Consider the following 17,204-nt stretch of genomic DNA (forward strand, 5'->3'; position numbering starts at 1 on the left):
TGCAGACCGACGCACCGCTTATCAAGCCATGCTGTGGCGGTGTCCCATATAAAGTAGAGGAAGATAGGCACGGATGTTAGCCCAGGGACAATCTTCCTCAGCAAAAAGAGGAGGATTGGCAACAAATGTTAGCTCAGGGCTACTCTTCCTCAAACAAAAAAAAAACTTGCTCCCTTATACGTGTGTCTTTTCAGAGAACTTTCCTGTCTGGCCCCCATAAGTCATATGTAACAGCCACTCCATTTTTTATATGGCATTGTGATTATAAGTTTTCATATACAACTGCCAGGCACTGTTAGGAAAGGCTTCCTAGAGGAATTGAAAAACCTGGGACCTGAAGGACCAACAGGGAAAGAGGGTGGCCATCCATCTTCCAGCCAGAGGGAATTTCATGTGACAGAACCCCTAAGAGGAGAGAACTTGGTGACTTTAAAGAACATAAAGTAACTCAGAAATAGTATGAAACAGTGTGGGGTAGGCTTGTAAAGTTTGTCTGGCTAGAGGAAACTTTCAAAAACTTAGAAAATGTAGCCTTTCTCCTTAGGGCAATTGAAAAACATTTAGCAAGGGAGTGAAATGAGATTCATATCCAGCTTCCCTTCCCCACGCCTTTTTAATTAGTAAAATTAATCTCTTTCCAAGAAGAACACAGATTTACATTCTCATTTTCATCCACCCATCAGAAAACTCTCCAAGAACAAAGTTTCTTGAGGTAGGAAGGAACTGAGAAGCCACTTCAACAGTCTCCTCCCACCCCACCTCTGCCTCTAGGCAGGACCCCGCCTAGAATACCTGACATTTCTATTTTCTGCTTGTGTTCCTCCAGAGGATTATTCCAAATTTTGTCGTGGATGTGTGCCCCTCCTCTTCCCATATCAACCCAGTTACTGTCTCATGGTTTATCTGCCCAACGGGGTTTTGGAAGGCAAGAGGACGGAAGGGAGGTGGGGAGGCAAGCTTAGAACTGGGAAGAAGTGTGACTTAGACAGTACTGTGTTAAGAATTCGCGAGTCTTTAGGGAAGACTCCTCAAAATCAAGAGGCTTATCTGTCAGCCTCCAAATCAATCGCGGATGAATTCGGGCGAGAGAGACTTGGGCTGCGGGAGGAACGCATGGACTGATTAGCGGTGTGAGCAAATTTAGAGTCCCGCTTCAGCACCGATCGGGGATGCCTGGCTCCCCGGAGGAGGGGGTGTCCGTAGCCCTCTCTCCAAGAGATCTCAGAATATCTTGGGAGGGTAGCAGTACTGACGAAGAAAGTCTGGTCTGGAAGGAATCCTGGCTGTGGAGATTACACGTTCCGCTTCGCAGCAGCAACTCAGGGACCCTGGGCGCGCCGCCCAGGTTAGTCCGTCCCTTAACCCGGAACAGCAGCGGGAGTCGCCTTTACGCCGGATGCCCACGTGCCGGCAACAGCGGCCACGTGGGGCTCTGCGGAAACGCTTTCGCAAAGATTTGTCCCTCGCGCTGCCCAGTAGAGAGGAAGGCTCGGGGAGACCGCAGGAGGAAACGGTACCGGCCAGAGGGCCGGCTCGCGCGAGCCTGGGCCTGCCGGGGGCGGGGCAGGGGGCAGAGCTTACACCAGCTGCTGGAAGGGGGCAGGGCCTGGGGATCGGAAAGGTGGGCTTTCCAGGGCAGTGGGTAGCCGCTTCCTTGTCGCCAGGACTCCTCAGCTTCCGCCCTAGAGCAAAGCCCGGCCCGGCCGGCTTCTGGGTCGCCATGGAGTCCGCGCTGGGCGCGGGCATCGCGATGGCCGAGGCGCTGCAGAACCAGCTGCCCTGGTTGGAGAACGTGTGGCTCTGGGTCACCTTTCTGGGCGATCCCAAAAGCCTCTTTCTGTTCTACTTCCCCGCGGCCTACTACGCCTCTCGCCGCGTGGGCATCGCGGTGCTCTGGATCAGCATCATCACTGAGTGGCTCAACCTCGTCTTCAAATGGTGAGACAGCGAAGCCTTCCGGCGGTCTGGTCCCCCACCCTCAAGGGCCCTGAGTCCTGTGCAAGTCCTGATCTCTCTCAGCAGGTGCCTCAAAGGCCTGGGTTCCCCACTCCCAACCCCAGTGAACCCGTGGCCTTGAGACCTCCCCATCCCTACCCCGTAGGCCCTGACTTTTCCCCTTTTAGCATCTTTGTGCATCTTGGACTCAGACTTCAGAGTCCTCAACCTACTCATTAGACCAGTATTTCTCAAATGGGCACGATCAGAGAAATCACCTAAGGGGCGTGTTTAAAATGCAAATACCCCATCCCACCTCAGGCATACAGATTTAGAAACTCCAGAGGAGGAGCTGGGAATCTATTTCAACAAGCATCTATGGTGCATAAGTAGCAGAAAGTCTTGCTTCTCAACTCACTCTTTCATTCATCTATTCATTCATTTATTTGACATAGTTTTTAAGAAGCATGCTTTGTGCCAGGCTTCACACCAGCTGCTAAGGACAGAAAAGGCTTGCAAATTAAGGCGTCATGACCAGCAGCACAGGGAGCACTTGAAAACTTGCTAGAAATACAGAATCCCAGGCCAGAGCTACTGCATCAGAATCTGCATTTTGACAAGGACCCCAGGTGATTCGTGTGCACAGTGAAGTTTGAAAAGCACTGGGCTAAAGCATTGCCTTGCAGGGAATACTTTCTCTTCTTCCTTTTCCCCTTCATTCACTAAGAGGCTCTTCACACAGACTTAGAAAGCAGTAATCCCAGGCAAGTGAGGGGAGGCCTTGGGGCTTATCTTTTTGTGTCCCCTATTCTCTCTTGGTTGCAGAAAGGAGCTGCACCTCCCCTCCCTCAGCCTCTGTTACCAGATCCCCAGCCTGGGGAAGGGAAGGGAGGTTCATAGAAGGCACTTGAATGGGCTGGAATGGCTTGCTGAAAAAACGAAATTGGAGTTACCTTCCCTTCCGCTCTTCTCTGCAAGGGCTTCATCCCTACCGTAAAGGGAAAAGCAGTTGTTCCATCATTTCCTTCTTGCCTAATTGTCATTTGCTTTGTGCTCTCTCCTCTCTCAGAGTCTGTATAAGCCTCCCTCTCTAGTCCTGTTCCCCTAAGAGTCGGCCACCTTCCTGGGTAGACACTCCTAATGTCCTCCACATGTCAAAGCCCCCATTTGTTTTCTAAGTATGTATTGAACACCTGGTGTGTGAACAAGGCTCAGCTTTTGGTAGAGAGAGGCAAGGCTCTTCTGTACTTCCTGCCCCAGCGGTTGGCTTCCTGCCAGCATCTCTTCTGCTCTCCCGTCTTTTTGTGGCCACAGCAGCCTCTTCAGTGTGTGGTTTCCTAGCACCTGCTAGGCCAGGGGATTTTGAATTTTTTATCCTCCTTAGCCTTTCTCAGCCTCCTCTCTCCATTCCCCACTCTCATTTTCAGACATGAGAGGCTTACCTAAGTAATTCAGATGTAGGTAATTCAGGTTGGAATTTGGGAAATGGAGAGGGGGGAATCAAGAGTGTCATGAGGGTCTGGGAGGGAGGGGAGGAGACAGCCAGGTCCTGGGCTCTCTATGGATGAGAAGAGCAGAGCTGGCCCTGCAGTGGGAGGGGTAAGAATGGGACTTCTGAACATCCTAGAGGATACACACACACCCCCTACAACCTCTTGCCTCTTGATCACTTTTTAAAAAATAGTGTGCTTTCTTCTATTCCAAGGTAAAAAGCCATGGCAAGGTAATGGCACAGAATTGGACTCCCTTTCTGACTCCACCCTGCAGGCCCTCCAGAGTACACCCAGGTGTCCTTCTGCCCTCTCCTGTTCCCCTGCGTGAGTGTGTGTGTAATGTTATCATGCATCTGTTCTCTTCTAGGCTTCTGTTTGGAGACAGGCCCTTTTGGTGGGTCCACGAGTCTGGGTACTATAGCCAGGCTCCAGCCCAGGTTCACCAGTTCCCCTCTTCTTGTGAAACTGGTCCAGGTGAGAAGCCCCAAACCTCACTTTCCCAGCATGCTTAGGGTTCGGATGAGCATTTCAGAATACTTTTTAGCCAGGGTGGCCCAAGCAGAGGCCCAGCGTCTCAGTGACTGACCCAGAGAACAAAGAAACCCCAGGAAAACCAAGTTGAATTCTGGGAGGAGAACACCCATGCCAGTATACCAGCTGCCAACCCTGTTTAAAGTAGAGCCAAGAGTCACAGGTCAAAGCCCAAAGCCTGAGAGCAGTGGCCTCAGGTCGGGGTGAAGAAGGCTTCAGGGCAGAGGGAGCTATGGACCAGTGCTGGGGGAAGGCGCTCTTCTTGGCCAGGGGGAGGCAGCGGGGTTGAGTTATCACCAGGGGCACCTGGGTTTCGCCCCCTTCCTCTTACCACAAGCTTCTGGATCCCCCACAGGCAGCCCCTCTGGACATTGCATGATCACAGGAGCAGCCCTCTGGCCCATAATGACGGCCATCTCTTCCCAGGTGGCCACTCGGGCCCACAGGTACACTTGGGCATGCCCACCAATGGGAACAGGGGCCATGGTACCCTGGACCCAAAAGACCCAGCAGCAGGGCAGCTTGGGAGCTGAAGTTTTGAGGACCCTGGGGCATTTGGTCAAACCATGAAGTGTTTGGGTACTGAAGGAAGCCAAGCTGTGTATGGACACCCCCTGAATCATTTGCCTCTCTTCTTTTTAGCCGCTGGGTGAGAGTGATACCTAGCCTGGCTTATTGCACCTTCCTACTGGCGGTCGGCCTATCCCGGGTCTTCCTCTTAGCACATTTCCCTCACCAGGTGTTGGCTGGCCTAATAACTGGTGAGCAACTGGGACAACAGGGTGGGCCCCAAGGGTGCCATTGGCAGTGGGAGGACCAGTCTAGGATCTTCCCATTGTACAGCCAACCCCAAGGCCCCCCTTATGTCTCAGTCTGTTCTCCTGCCAAGCTGCACTGTAGCTCAGGGGTGTCATATTCCCAAACTCCTTGAAGCTCCTGTCACTCAACTCCCCTAGGTGCTGTCCTGGGCTGGCTTATGGCCCCCCGGGTACCCATGGAGCGAGAGCTAAGCTTCTACGGGTTGACCTCACTGGCCCTCTTGCTGGGCGCCAGCCTGATCTATTGGACCCTTTTTACACTGGGCCTGGATCTTTCCTGGTAAGTCCTGCTTTGAAGCTTGGGCAGGCTGGGGCGTGTCCTGCCTCACCTGTACCTAGCGTGGTGGGTCTCTGGTTCATTGTAGCTAAAAAAGGACATAGTACCTGTTCACAAACATACTCTCCTGGGGTCACAGCAGAACATGGAGATAGGGGCTGAGAGCCATTGGCTTTCTAGATTCCAGGGGAATGTCTCCCCTGGCAAAGACTCTTCCTCCCCGCAGGTCCATCAGCCTAGCCTCCAAGTGGTGTGAGCGGCCTGAGTGGGTGCACATGGACAGCCGGCCCTTTGCCTCCCTGAGCCGTGACTCAGGGGCCGCCCTGGGTCTGGGCATCGCCCTGCACTCTCCCTGCTACGCCCAGGTACGGCGGGCATACCTGGGAAATGGCCAGAAGATAGCTTGCCTTGTGCTAGCCATGGGGCTGCTGGGCCCCCTGGACTGGCTGGGCTACCCCCCTCAGATCAGCCTTTTCTACATTGTCAATTTCCTCAAGTACACCCTCTGGCCATGCCTGGTCCTGGCCCTCGTGCCCTGGGTGGTGCACACATTCAGTGCCCAGGAAGCACCACCCATCCGCTCTTCCTGACTTCGAGTGCCTCCTACTGCCACTTTCCCTCCCACAAAGCCAACACTCCGTGACCTCCACAATCCAGGAGGCAATCCATCTTCTTTCAGCCCCCAACAGTCCCTGTTCATCTTGAATTTCCCGCTTCTCCCACCACCTGGTCTTAGCCCCAAAGAAGGGCTGTCTGTCTTGCAGAAAGGCTGGTCCTCCTCCTGCCTTCCCTCCCAAGTCCCCAAAGAGCAAAGGCAACAGCAAGACCAGTGGGTTCCTACAACACTGAGGGGCTCAGAGCAGCGCCAATAAAGCCCTTGAACACTTCTGGATTCCTCTCTTGCCTGTGTGCACATCTCCACTGAATCTGCCTGCATGTGTGCAAGTGAAACCCTGGCCAGGCTGCCTGTTCTGCACCCCCCAACCCTGTTTCCAGAGGCAGAGAATCAAAAAGAAAGGGGAGGGCTGTAAACTCAGTTGAGCCCTTCAGCCCTGGGCCTCCTCCCCACGATCACCACCTAGGCCACACAAGAGGCCCCTTGAGATGCTGTGGCTACATTCAGTGAAACCTCCTCTTTCACCTACAGGACAGAGATCCCACCCCAGTCTCCTGTTTCCTAAATTGGCTAGTCCAGGGACTGGAGAAAAGAGCAGTTTTTGGCCAGGAGGGGGAATGAGAACCTCTGCTCCATTTGGGAGCCCAAAGAACGGAGACATTGGCTCCAGAAGGCACTGCCAGAAACAAGTTTATTTATACAAGGACACACAGTGTAATGGGTTACAAAATACTTAACTGAAATCCATATCCAGGGAGACAAAGCAAGAAGTGGGTTTACATGAGAACCAGACCGGCCATGGGGAGAGGGAGGGTAAGGGGCCTGGAGCTGGGGCTCAGCATGGGAAGGCCTGGTACACTGGGCCCAGCCCCATCCCCATCCCCCAGGAGGATCTAGAATACACTAACAACACACAAGACACAAGCGCACAATGAACCAATGGTGGTGGGACTCCTGCCCCTCCCCTGGCTCCCTCAACCTTGCTCAGGCCCCCGTTAGGATAATAAATATGTAAACAGATTGGTGGGGCCCTGGGAATGGGAGGATAGAAAGTATACGGTGTTGGGAAGGAGAAGGAAGTCTCGGCCCCCTAGGAGTTGCTTCCCATCTTTGGTTTCCTATAGGCTGGACAGCATTTCCTAGAAGACTTGTGGGCCCCCAGCCCTGGAAACAGAGGGCTAGGCTGGGCTCCTGGGAAAGAGAAAGGACGGCGCCAGCCCCCTCCTGGTCTTAGCTCCTTGGGCTGGTGGCCAGCAAAGGAAGCCCAGGAGAAAGGGAAGCTACAGCTGAGGGCAGACTCCTGGGTTCCTGGGTTCTGGCCCTAGCCCTTCTAGAACCCCACTCTCACCATCCCCAGGCGTCAAAGCAAAAGGCCTCAGGAGGGAGATGGGTCACTGACCCTTCTACTTGCAGCATGCTGGATGGCTGGGGAAATCTGGTCCTGAACAGCAGGGGGGCTCTCACCTGCCTGGAGCCCCCCTGCAGGGACCACCTTCTCCCCCTCCCCAGGCTGTGCCAGCAGAGGGGCAGGGAGGCCAGTAGAGTAAGGTGGAGAGCAGGCCTGTTTCTGCGGCTCCTTCTGGCCCCTCAGAACCCAGGAGTCCAGCCCCATCCCTCCCCACACACTTTCACCCTCTCCAGCCCCTGGTAAGGGGTAGTAGGCCCTGAGGAGTGTGAGGCAAGACAGCACTGCACACAGACCTCAGGCCCACATTCTAGGGCCCAGCCTTGCCCTCGGTGCTGAGGCCAGGAGAAAGGAGGAGGAGAAAGGGATCTGTGCAGAGATGGTGAGGACAACAGACAGGAAAAAGGGTGGGGAATTGCAGGGTGGGAGCCCACCTCCCCTCCACTCTACATCTACATCTTAGACTGTAGAGGGACCCTCCAGATCCTTCCTTGAGGTTGGAGAGGGGAGGAGGGTAAAATTAAGGCATTTCCCCCCAAGTCAGCTGAAGCCAAGGCACCGGACTTACTGTTTCCTCCTCACTCAGGGATACCCAGAACCGGAAGGTACTGTCTAGGCCCCCATGCCCACCTTGAGCTGGCCCAGGCTCCAAGGGAGAAAAGGACAGAATGCAGGAAAGTGGGTGTGGGATACAACATGGGCGAGGGGCTGGAAAGGGCACCCCCACACCCTACAGAGGGAGCAAACTTCTAGAGCTGAGATGTGGGCCACAGTGGGGTGGGGGGGCCTGAGGCAACTTAGAGGAGCAGGAGGGGCGAGGCAGAGAGACCCACACGGCACACGTTGTTGAATGTGTGACTTTTTGTTTTTAATAGAAAAAATAAACAAAATCACAAATGATGAAGCCCAGAGGGATGGGGGCGAGGGCGTCACAGGGCAGGCTCCTGCTCCATGGGCTCCTCTGCCGGCCTATGGGGACAAGCACAGGGAGGGGCACTGAGTGGGGAGCACCAGCTTGGGTGAGGGCAGAGAGGTGGGGGGAACCTTACCTGGGGCTGTGCTCCCGGGCTGCAGCAGCCTGGGCCTGCTCGGCCCCCACCGACAGCAAGGCCATGGCGCTCACAGTCTCGGCCTCCTCCGTCTCACCTGCCTGGGCCTCCCGCAGGGAACGGCCCAGACCAGCGGCGAACCTCTGCACACAGCTCCAGTGTTTGCCTGTGGACGAGGGGCGGACAGGGGGTCAGAGAGGGCAGAAACCCCCATACGTACTTGCCCAGACCTGGTGTGCCCACAAGCTCCACCCCACCCCCTTGGCAAGCTGAGGTCTGAGCCCCTCCACCTGTCCCCAACGCACTCTGGATCTCGATGACCTTCTCTAGTGTGGCCACTGCGTTGATGTTGGGCTTTTGCTGCAAGATTGCCTCGTCCAAGGGCTGCAGCTGGCAGAGGAAAGAAGAGAAGGCTTAGGGTAGCGAGTGGGTGGGATGGCGTGCCCCTCTAACCATCCCACTCAGCCCCAGACATCTTTCATGACAGGTGGAACCCCTACTCAGAAAGCCCTCCCTGGCCACCAGCTGTCCTTAGGACCCAGGAAAACCTTCCCAAGGGCCCTCGGTGCTGTCTGACCCAGGGAAGGGGCCCTCCCTCTTGGTCCCTCAGCCCCTGGCCTACTGGCCCACCTCCCCCAGCCCCTTCCTGCACCCCTCACCTCCACACTGAGCAGAGCCGAGACGCAGGCCTCAGAGGCATCACAGATGGCGGTCAAGTCGTGGCCTCCCTCCAAGGCCAGCACCACCCGGCCCCCTGCCAGTGTCATCAGCTGCCTGGTCAAGTGGCCAAAACCTTTAGGGATGGGTGAAGGGAAATGAAACGGTAACAAAGGAGAGAAAAAGAAACACAAGGGGAGATAAAGAGCACAAACCCATTTGGGATTTAAACCCAAATATATGTCCATAATAAAATTCAATGTCAGGGCCGGCCCCGTGGCTTAGCGGTTAAGTGCGCGTGCTCCGCTGCTGGCGGCCGGGGTTCGGATCCCGGGCGCGCACTGACGCACTGCTTCTCCAGCCACGCTGAGGCCGGGTCCCACATACAGCAACTAGAAGGATGTGCAGCTATGACATACAACTATCTACTGGGGCTTTGGGGGGAAAATAAATAAATAAATAAAATCTTAAAAAAAAAAAAATTCAATGTCAATGGACAACATGCTCCATTAAATACAAAAAATAACAGACTGGCTTAAAAAATCTAATTATATGTCTCACAAGGAGCACCACTGAAACATGAGGGATCAACAAGCTCTATCCGTATGACTCTGGGAGGAGATACACCCCCTGATACCCCACTCTCACCTGCCTGCCCCTCAAGGCCAGGGTTGGCAGAGGGAGAGTGGAGGGTGCTGCCAGGGTGATTCTAAGTCTTGGACCTGCCCCCAGCTCACCTCCTCCCAACATCTGTAACATCAGTCTATTCCTGCTCCACGCCCCCACTCAACCCCATCCTCACTGTTTCACAGCCTCCCTCAATCCCCCAGCAGGCTCACATCTGGCGGTGACAGAGTAGCCACCCAGCGGAGACAGGTGTCCCTCAACAGCATCAAACCCGGCAGAGACTAGGACCACGTCAGGTGAGAATTCGTGGGCAATGGGCATCACCACTGTCCTGCAAAGGGAGGGCCCAAGCTGACCCTAGTAGGTGGCTGGGCCAGGCCTCGCCCCACTCTGTCCCCCCCAGAGACAACCCCCTCCACCCACACCAAACTGAGTGCCTTCTGCCCTTCCCACGGCAGGGCCCCAGGGTCTCCCACCCCTCCCTTGGCGCTTCTCAGTCCCCACCTGAAGGCCGTTAGGTACTCCACGTCTCCGATGGGGGGATCCACACCTCCCGTCCATGCCACGTTCACATTGTACCCCATGCCCGGCCCTCCGCCAACCTGGCAGCATGGTGGGCAAGGGGTTATTCTCACTGCTTGGGGATCCCAGACATTGCCCCCGCCCTCAGTCCTGCCTCCAGCCCTCACTCCACTGACCTCAGCTTTGCATGGAGAGGCATTTGCCTAGCGTGGTCCTCCCACTAGGAGCCCAGACTTCCCATATACCAGCACCACCACAGGCCTCTATGGCTCCCTGCCAGGTCCCATTCTGCTACCTCCCCAAGGAGTCCCGGATTTGAGCCCAGGAGCTGTACCTCTTCAGGAGCCCCAGAGCCTGGAAAGAAGTTCCCATTGTCATAGCGATGGAGGGAGATGTAGAGCACAGAGGGATCATTGTAGAACGCTTGCTGGGTGCCATTGCCATGGTGAATGTCCTAGTGGGGAGGGTGGAAGCATCAAGCAAATGGCCCAGGCTCTGGCCCAAAGGTCAGAAGTCCACTTGCCCCCACCCCCACCTACAGTGAGCTCTGGGGGTGCAGCCCATCACTAGCTACAGGCATCTGTGTTCATTCATAACAGTGTCACATGCTTCTCTAACCAGGGTCTGTGGCCCAGGACGTGGCACCTCGCAGGGGGGATACAAAGCCATGGGACAAATGTAGTGAATCTCCCTAGGAGCCCATTCTACTCAACATCGTGGGGGGCAACTTACGTAAGGCTAGTAAGGAACTGAAAACAGATACACTCTGAACATTTACATGAATTTTTAAGCCAAAGTTGGCCTTCAAAGAGATTTCATCCTCACTGAAGATTGCTCCTGGCTACTTCCCCAGCTCACAGGGAGTGGTGGGTGCCTTTCCCTCTGCCATGAGAGGCAGGGTTTGAGAAGCACCGCATAGGAGCAAGAGCAGAAGTGTTGGGGCCAAAAGGCCTTATCTGAAACCCAACACCAACATCCCAAGCTAAGCGGCCTTGGTTGGGTAAGTCACCCAACAGCTCAGTGTCTCCATTTATAGAAATGGACATTCTAATTGTTACTATGCACGGTGGCCATGAGCGCTATGGCCTGGCACACGGTCACCCCCTACTCGAGAGTGGCTCTAGCAATGGCAGGAGTGGTCTCCACTGTTCAAAGTAGGACGTCCCTTGGGTTGCTTGAGGCTGCAAGGTGGGGGCCAAGATGGACCAGGGGCTAAAACCACTTTCGAGTCTCTCCTAGTGAAGAACGAGCCCCATGGGAATGTGAGGGCTGGACTAATGCTCCGGCAGGAGGGCGTAAGGTAAGTCATTAGGCCCAACTCTAGCGCGGACACCTGAGGAAGAGGGGCGGGGGGAGGGAGCTTCCTGAAGGCTGACCCTGGCCTCACCAGCCCACTGCCTACCCAGTCCACGATGAGAACCTTGCCCACGTTCAACTTCTGCTGCAGGAGTTTGGTTGTGATGGCTACAGAGTTGAAGAAGCAGAATCCCCTGGGGGGTGGGGGGAGAAAAAGGCAGGAGGTCAGCCTTAGGGGATGTTTGCTCCATGAGCAAAAGATACCACATCAGCTCAGCTGAGAGGGAGGAGGGGTGAGGGCATCGGGTCTAGTGCAGGGCTGGGGTGGCACTCACATGGCTGTGGATTCCTCGGCGTGGTGTCCTGGGGGCCGGATGATGGCAAATCCATTCTGAAGAGGTGCAGACAGAGGGATAGGGATGAGAGATAGACAGACAGGCAAGGTGGCCACAGAGTGGTTGGACACACAAGGAGAAAAGCGTAAGCCAGGCAGGGAAGAAACACAGATCACAAATATATATCCCACACGCCTTTAGGAATGCCAGCTGTGGGCCACGTGGGCAGGCAGACCCCACCTCTGGCTCGGGACACCCACGAGAGCACCAGACATTAGTGCCTCTTTATTGGTCCCTCTATACCCCTCACGCCCCAGCTGGCCCTGCAGCTGTCACCTCCTCCCCACACTGGCACCTGAGAGTTGAGGTTGCAAAGGACAGTGTCATACTGAAGGGAAAGCCAAGGCTGCCCCCATCCTCCACTCCTGAGGATGCAGGGCGGAGCCAAGCTGTGCCGAGGCCCCCAGCACACACTCACCTTGAGCTCTCCAGCCGCCACCTTGAAAGCCAGCTCCACCAGGCAGCCCACCGCCATGCGCACGGCACTGGAGGAGTGCATCTCGTTCCACACGGTGTCACTGTCCACCTGCAGGGGCAGGAGAGCAGGCTTCAGTGTGCCCCCTGCAGGGGGAGGGCAAGAATGGGGGTGGCCACCTGGATAGAAGACCAGTAGTGGGAAGGGAGGAGCCAGAGCTGGAAGAGCCACCCACCCATCCCCACTGGCAGGTGCCCTACTCACCCCGATGCCCCCACAAGGCAGCATGGCGTACATCTTCTGGCTGATGGGGCCTGCAGAGAAGAGGGACAGAGCTACTCTGGAGGCTGCCTCAACTGCCAGGGCTGCAGGGTGGGGTCTGCAGAGGGCACTGAGCTCAGTCACAGAAAAAGAAGGCCAGACCCAAGCACAAGACAGGCCTCTACAGCCCACACCAGTTGGGAGATGTCTGTCCCCTGTTCTGGGGGGACATCCTATCTCTGGGGCAGAGGGCAGGGAGAAAGGGGTGTGATCAGTAGGGAGAAGAACAAAGCATTCCTCCATCATTAAGCCTGACCTGTCACCTTCCATCCTTCTGCAATGCACCCCACCAACACCTTCTGTTCGTGTTGTTTTCTATGTGAATGGCGCCTCCTGGAGGTGTGCAATGTGGCCAATGTGCCATCTCTGCCAAGGGGATGACCTGTGCCCATCGGGACCCACTTGCCTACCCTGATCGGGCAGTCTTCCTACCAGCCCCCATCCCACCCAGGCAGTGGACAAGGCCTGGCCCACGCCCTGCCCACCAGCTGGCCGGCTCACCGAGCAGCTTCTTGCTGTCCAGCTTCTGTCGGTTGAGGGGGCTGGTCCCATAGAGCAGGGTGTGGTATTCGGAGTGCACAGTCTGGATCTCGTCCAGTGTGGCTTTGCGACCCCGGATCCGCTGCCAGGGGAGAGCAGAAAGAGAGGCCACTGAGACGAGTGGCACTGAAGACCCACTTCTCCTTGATGCCCAGACCTTCCTGCCCCACAGCCTGGGGCACATGGAGCCACTTTCTGGACCCCAGTCCAGGACCCTCCCCACTGAGCTGGAGACCACAGGCTGCAAGAGATGGAACTGGGAGGTGGCTGGGGGGACTGGCCCTGAGATCAGAGTTGAAGAGAAGATGAGGAAGAGACACGGAGAGAGGCTTCACCGACAGGGGAGACACAAAGGCTTTGGCTGGGTTGGAGGTGGGGTCTGGAGGAAGGAGGGGCTTCCTTTACCTCACATTTGCTAAGCAGGCCTGTCTCCTGCAGCCTGGACCAGATGCTCTGAATCCGGCCGGCGTGCTCGGGGTGCACGTGCGTGTTCCCACACATACACTGGTGCTTGAGCATGAATGTGTCGTAGACCACACCTGGGCCGGAGACACACATGTGAGCCAGCACTGCCCTGGGCTGTGTCACAGCCTGGCCACTGGGATCCTCAGCAGCGCTGACTGAGCTCTCCCCAGCCCACCCCAGCCACCCTCCCACACACCTGCCCTTCCTCTCTCCTCCTCACATGCCTCTCCTCCATTACTGCCTGTCAAAAGCCTCCCTTGCTCCTCAGGCCTTAACCAGGCTGCCCCTGACAGTTTTCATCTCTGCCCACTGTGCCCCACACTGTTCCCCTCTCACCGCACCTCCTCCTTTCCCCCTGCCGTCATAGCCCCTGTGTGCTGCTCCCCCACCCCCTACACCCCACCGGTGAGACAGGACCATCCTCAGGCAGTGTGCCCCCTCAGAGCCCTCATAGGGCAGCTTCATGCGGAAGAGCTTTCTGGAATGGACTGAGGCCTCATTCTTGACCTCACAGCAAGAACAAGGGGAAGCTAGAAGGGCAGGACCCAACTTAGACAGTGGGCTCTCTCCGCACAGGGCTCCAGGGCTTGTGCGGTGATGGCACAAAATCAGCTGACTCCCGCAGCGGTGGTGGGTGGGGGCTCTGAAAAAGATGCTGCCCAGTGGGTAGGGACAGGGCACTCACCACCCTCCCAGCGGGGTAGAGGCTGCCACCACTACCAGGGGTGGCTGTGGTGCACAAGGAGAGAATGAAGGCCTGTTTTCTCTCCCTTCAGAGTGCTCTGAGGGGCCCTGACAATCCCTTCAGGGCAGGGGCTATAGCTCTTCACGATGCCCACGAGGCTGAATGTCATGCACAGGCCTCTGGCACATGGTGGAAGGACAGCCGGCGGCAGTGGGGCTCACCTGTGGTGAAGAGGTGCTTGGTGGGCTGGTCTGGGGGGCTCTTCATGCCCCCAGGGGCAGCAGGTGAGGACTGGGTGCGGCCCAGGGCCTGGTGGGGCACAGTGGCCAGGCTGAGGGGCGCCTGGTACACCTGCAGCGGCTGCAGCTGCTGGGCATCTGAGAACACCTGGGAAGGAGGGGGGGTGCTGAAGCTTAGCCTGAGATGGAAGTGAGGAGAGGTGCCCTGCTCTTCCAAACTTCCTCCTTCCCCACCTCCTCCCTCCAGGGACAGGAGACACTCTAGCCTTCGCCATCTCCATCTCCATCTCCGAGGAGATAGGGAGGGATAGGGGGACGTGATGAGTCATGCCAGAGTAGCATTGAGGTAAGAGGCTGGGAAGGACGGGGGTGTGGGAGGGGGCGGGATGAGTCAGGCCCGGAGAGGGCTCGGCTGTGTCCGCAATGAATGGAGTGTGTGCTAGGTGCAGGGCAGACTGTAGTAACAGTGGGGGCGGGTGTGTACACACGAGCACATGCACACAGAGACTGACACACAACGGGCCCTACACAGGCAGAAACGCAGATACACACAGGCACATGCACGTACACACACACACACACACACACAAGCAGACAGGCGGGGGCAGTCACAGATGCAGGGAGGGGCTGGCAGACGGGGGCACAGATAGCTCCCTCCCTTTCACAGCCCCTTTTCTCTGTCCTACTCCCCTTCTGCTCTCTTCAGAAAAGCTGCCCCTGCACAGCCTGGATACTGCAGACTCAGGGAGAGGGAAGGCAAGGGTGGAAAGGAGCAGGGGGACAGAGGGGTGGTAATCAAGGGCTGGGGCAGAGGGGGCACCTTTTTGTAACCAGCACTGGACTCCTCCAAGTCAGGCCCCTCCTCAGCACCACTCTCGCCCTCCTCATCCTTGACCTGGATGCAGTCCTCCTCCTCCTCCTCCTCCTCTTCCTCCTCCTCCTCTTCCTCCTCCAGGTCTTCCTGCGTGCTCTCACTCTCCGTGGAGCCTTCTCGGGGTATTGTCAGGGCTCCCTCCCCAAGCAAGGCCTCCTGCTGCTCCGTCAACTCCTCTTCTGTCTCCTCAGGGTGGGTGGTGGGCTGCCGTGGCAGCTCCCCAGTCTTGGTGAGGATCTGGGAGCAGAGCAGAGGGGGCCCATGAGCTGGGACGGGGAGCAGCTGTGTAGTCTGTGGCCCAGGAAGGTCTTGTCTTTCCCTCCCCTCTCCCTGGCAGCCGCCCAGCCCACACAGAGCTGCTGTGTGCATTAGAAAAAGGTAAGATGGCTCCTCTGAACAGATACAGACCAGGGAGTGGCCTAGGGTAGCAGCCCGCACTCCCTTTCTGCCAGCCTGCTCCCCTCTTGTATCGTCTCCCAGCTCACCTTGCCCAGCTGCAGCTGCTGCTGCTTCTGCTTCTCCAGAAACTGCTGGTGCTGCTGCTGCATGACCAGCTGCTGCAGGGCCTGGGGGCTCTGGGGTAGTGGCGAGGACTGAGTGCGGCTCAGGGGCCGGTGCCGTGGGAGCTTGCCCACCGTCCGCATGCTGGTGGCCACGCGTTCACCCGTCACCAGCGGGGACTGCCCGTGGAGCGGCACTGTGGGGTGGGGGGAGGGGAGTAACCATCATTGTCAGGGTACCAGGCACCCTCCTATCCCACCCTGAGATTCCCCTCTCCTAGACCACCACCACCTACATACTCAGAAAAAACCTTGGAGGAGCCTGGAGCATCCTGCCCCCAAACCTGAGCCCCATTCTTCCTCCTCCCCATAACTGAACAGTCTCACAGCTCAGAGCCACTGCCTCCAGCAAGCCTTCCTGGATTCACCATTCTCTCCCCTTGATTTGCTTATGATTGCACATACAGTCATGTGCCACATAACAATGTTTCTGTCAACGACGAACTGCATATATGACAGTGGTCCCATAAGATTACCATATAGCCTAGATGTGTAGTAGCCTATACCATCTAGGTTTGTGTAAGTACATAGAACACTCTATGATGTTTGCACAACAACAAAATCACCTAACAATGCATTTCTCAGCACATGTCCCTGTCATTAAGCAATGCATGACTGTAGTCTCAGGCCATCTGTGAGTGAACAATGACTAGTTCTCCCCAACTGCAACAAGACCCCTGATCATGGACATGGACCCACCAGGCTGGGAAGCCTAGGGGCCAGGATCACGTGTCTTGTAAGCAGAACCTCTTCTGACGCCACCAGCTACTTAAGGGCTAACTGTTCAAAGCTGTGCCGTCCAGTCCCACAGCTGCCAGCCACACGTGACTACTGAGTGCTTGACACGTGGCCTGTCTAAACCGAGATGTACTCTAAGTGTGAGATATACCTGGATTTCAAAGACAGGATGAAATAGAGTAAAGTATCTCACTGATGATTCTTTTTTTTTGCTGAGGATGATTGGCCCTGAGCTAACATCTGTGCCCATCCTCTTCTATTTTGTATGTGCAATGCCACCACAGCATGGCTTGATGAGCAGTGTGTAGGTCCATGTCCGGGATCCAAACCTGCGAACCATGGGCCGCCGAAGCAGAGCACACAAACTTAACCACCACGACACCAGGCCAGCCCCCTCACTGGTGATACTTTATATTGATTGTATGTTGAAATGATAATATTCCAGATATACTGAGTTAAGTATATGTTATTAAAATTAATTTCTCCTGTTTTTTTTACATTTTTTAATGTGGCTACTAGAAAACCTTAAATTACATATGCGGCTTGTGTTATATTTCTAGTGGACGGCACTGCTCTGGAACGTGAGCTCCATCACGGCAGCAGACATTGTTGAGAACAGTGCCTGGCAGGCCACAGGTACTCAACAATGTCTGTAGAATGTGGAAGAAATCAATGAAGCCATTGAGGGGAGCTGTGGCAGGGCAGGAGAGTATCCCTGGCTACCTCTCCCTGATGGTTGGTCCTGC

At 56.0% G+C, this 17,204-nt stretch overlaps 2 protein-coding genes across 7 annotated transcripts in view; one reads left to right on the plus strand and one right to left on the minus strand.

The window, feature by feature from the left end:
- Positions 1 to 1,476: 1,476 nt before the first annotated feature.
- On the plus strand, positions 1,477 to 6,264 carry G6PC3 (glucose-6-phosphatase catalytic subunit 3). 2 transcript variants are annotated; one of them, XM_058561127.1, is made up of 6 exons: positions 1,479 to 1,938; positions 3,796 to 3,902; positions 4,315 to 4,405; positions 4,602 to 4,720; positions 4,916 to 5,057; positions 5,281 to 6,264. In XM_058561127.1, the coding sequence occupies exons 1-6, from the start codon at positions 1,721 to 1,723 to the stop codon at positions 5,642 to 5,644; spliced, it is 1,041 nt and encodes a 346-aa protein (XP_058417110.1). In that variant the 5' UTR covers positions 1,479 to 1,720; the 3' UTR covers positions 5,645 to 6,264. The 2 variants fall into 2 exon arrangements, with proteins under 2 accessions (XP_058417111.1, XP_058417110.1); XM_058561128.1 differs by lacking the exon at positions 4,602 to 4,720 and having other exon boundaries at positions 1,477 to 1,938; positions 5,281 to 5,404.
- A 71-nt stretch (positions 6,265 to 6,335) lies between these two features.
- HDAC5 (histone deacetylase 5) overlaps positions 6,336 to 17,204 on the minus strand; it is a 37,326-nt gene continuing 26,457 nt past the window's right edge. For 4 of the 5 annotated variants that reach the window (XM_058561118.1, XM_058561117.1, XM_058561115.1 and 1 more), the window contains 16 exons: positions 15,646 to 15,857; positions 15,107 to 15,397; positions 14,269 to 14,434; positions 13,303 to 13,436; positions 12,859 to 12,979; positions 12,301 to 12,350; positions 12,040 to 12,147; positions 11,562 to 11,617; positions 11,333 to 11,420; positions 10,265 to 10,384; positions 9,913 to 10,010; positions 9,621 to 9,739; positions 8,784 to 8,917; positions 8,430 to 8,514; positions 8,125 to 8,290; positions 6,336 to 8,044 (listed from right to left, as the gene is read on the minus strand). In XM_058561118.1, the coding sequence (XP_058417101.1) occupies positions 8,005 to 8,044; positions 8,125 to 8,290; positions 8,430 to 8,514; positions 8,784 to 8,917; positions 9,621 to 9,739; positions 9,913 to 10,010; positions 10,265 to 10,384; positions 11,333 to 11,420; positions 11,562 to 11,617; positions 12,040 to 12,147; positions 12,301 to 12,350; positions 12,859 to 12,979; positions 13,303 to 13,436; positions 14,269 to 14,434; positions 15,107 to 15,397; positions 15,646 to 15,857 (1,988 nt within the window). In that variant the 3' untranslated portion in view covers positions 6,336 to 8,004. Of the gene's footprint in view, positions 8,045 to 8,120; positions 8,291 to 8,429; positions 8,515 to 8,783; positions 8,918 to 9,620; positions 9,740 to 9,912; positions 10,011 to 10,264; positions 10,385 to 11,332; positions 11,421 to 11,561; positions 11,618 to 12,039; positions 12,148 to 12,300; positions 12,351 to 12,858; positions 12,980 to 13,302; positions 13,437 to 14,268; positions 14,435 to 15,106; positions 15,398 to 15,645; positions 15,858 to 17,204 lie in introns of those variants that run through there. The other variant, XM_058561114.1, reaches the window with a different exon arrangement.

The sequence above is a fragment of the Diceros bicornis genome, chromosome 18 (genome assembly GCF_020826845.1).
Source record: "Diceros bicornis minor isolate mBicDic1 chromosome 18, mDicBic1.mat.cur, whole genome shotgun sequence".
In the NCBI taxonomy this organism is placed as follows: Eukaryota; Metazoa; Chordata; class Mammalia; order Perissodactyla; family Rhinocerotidae; genus Diceros; species Diceros bicornis.

Bases quoted from the DNA above. Each gene is read 5' to 3' on its own strand.
- G6PC3 (XM_058561127.1), top strand. From the start codon at position 1,721: ATGGAGTCCGCGCTGGGCGCGGGCATCGCGATGGCCGAGGCGCTGCAG. The intron at 4,406-4,601 runs GTACACTTGGGC...TCTTCTTTTTAG, and splicing joins GTGGCCACTCGGGCCCACAG to CCGCTGGGTGAGAGTGATAC. The intron at 4,721-4,915 runs GTGAGCAACTGG...CAACTCCCCTAG, and splicing joins GTTGGCTGGCCTAATAACTG to GTGCTGTCCTGGGCTGGCTT.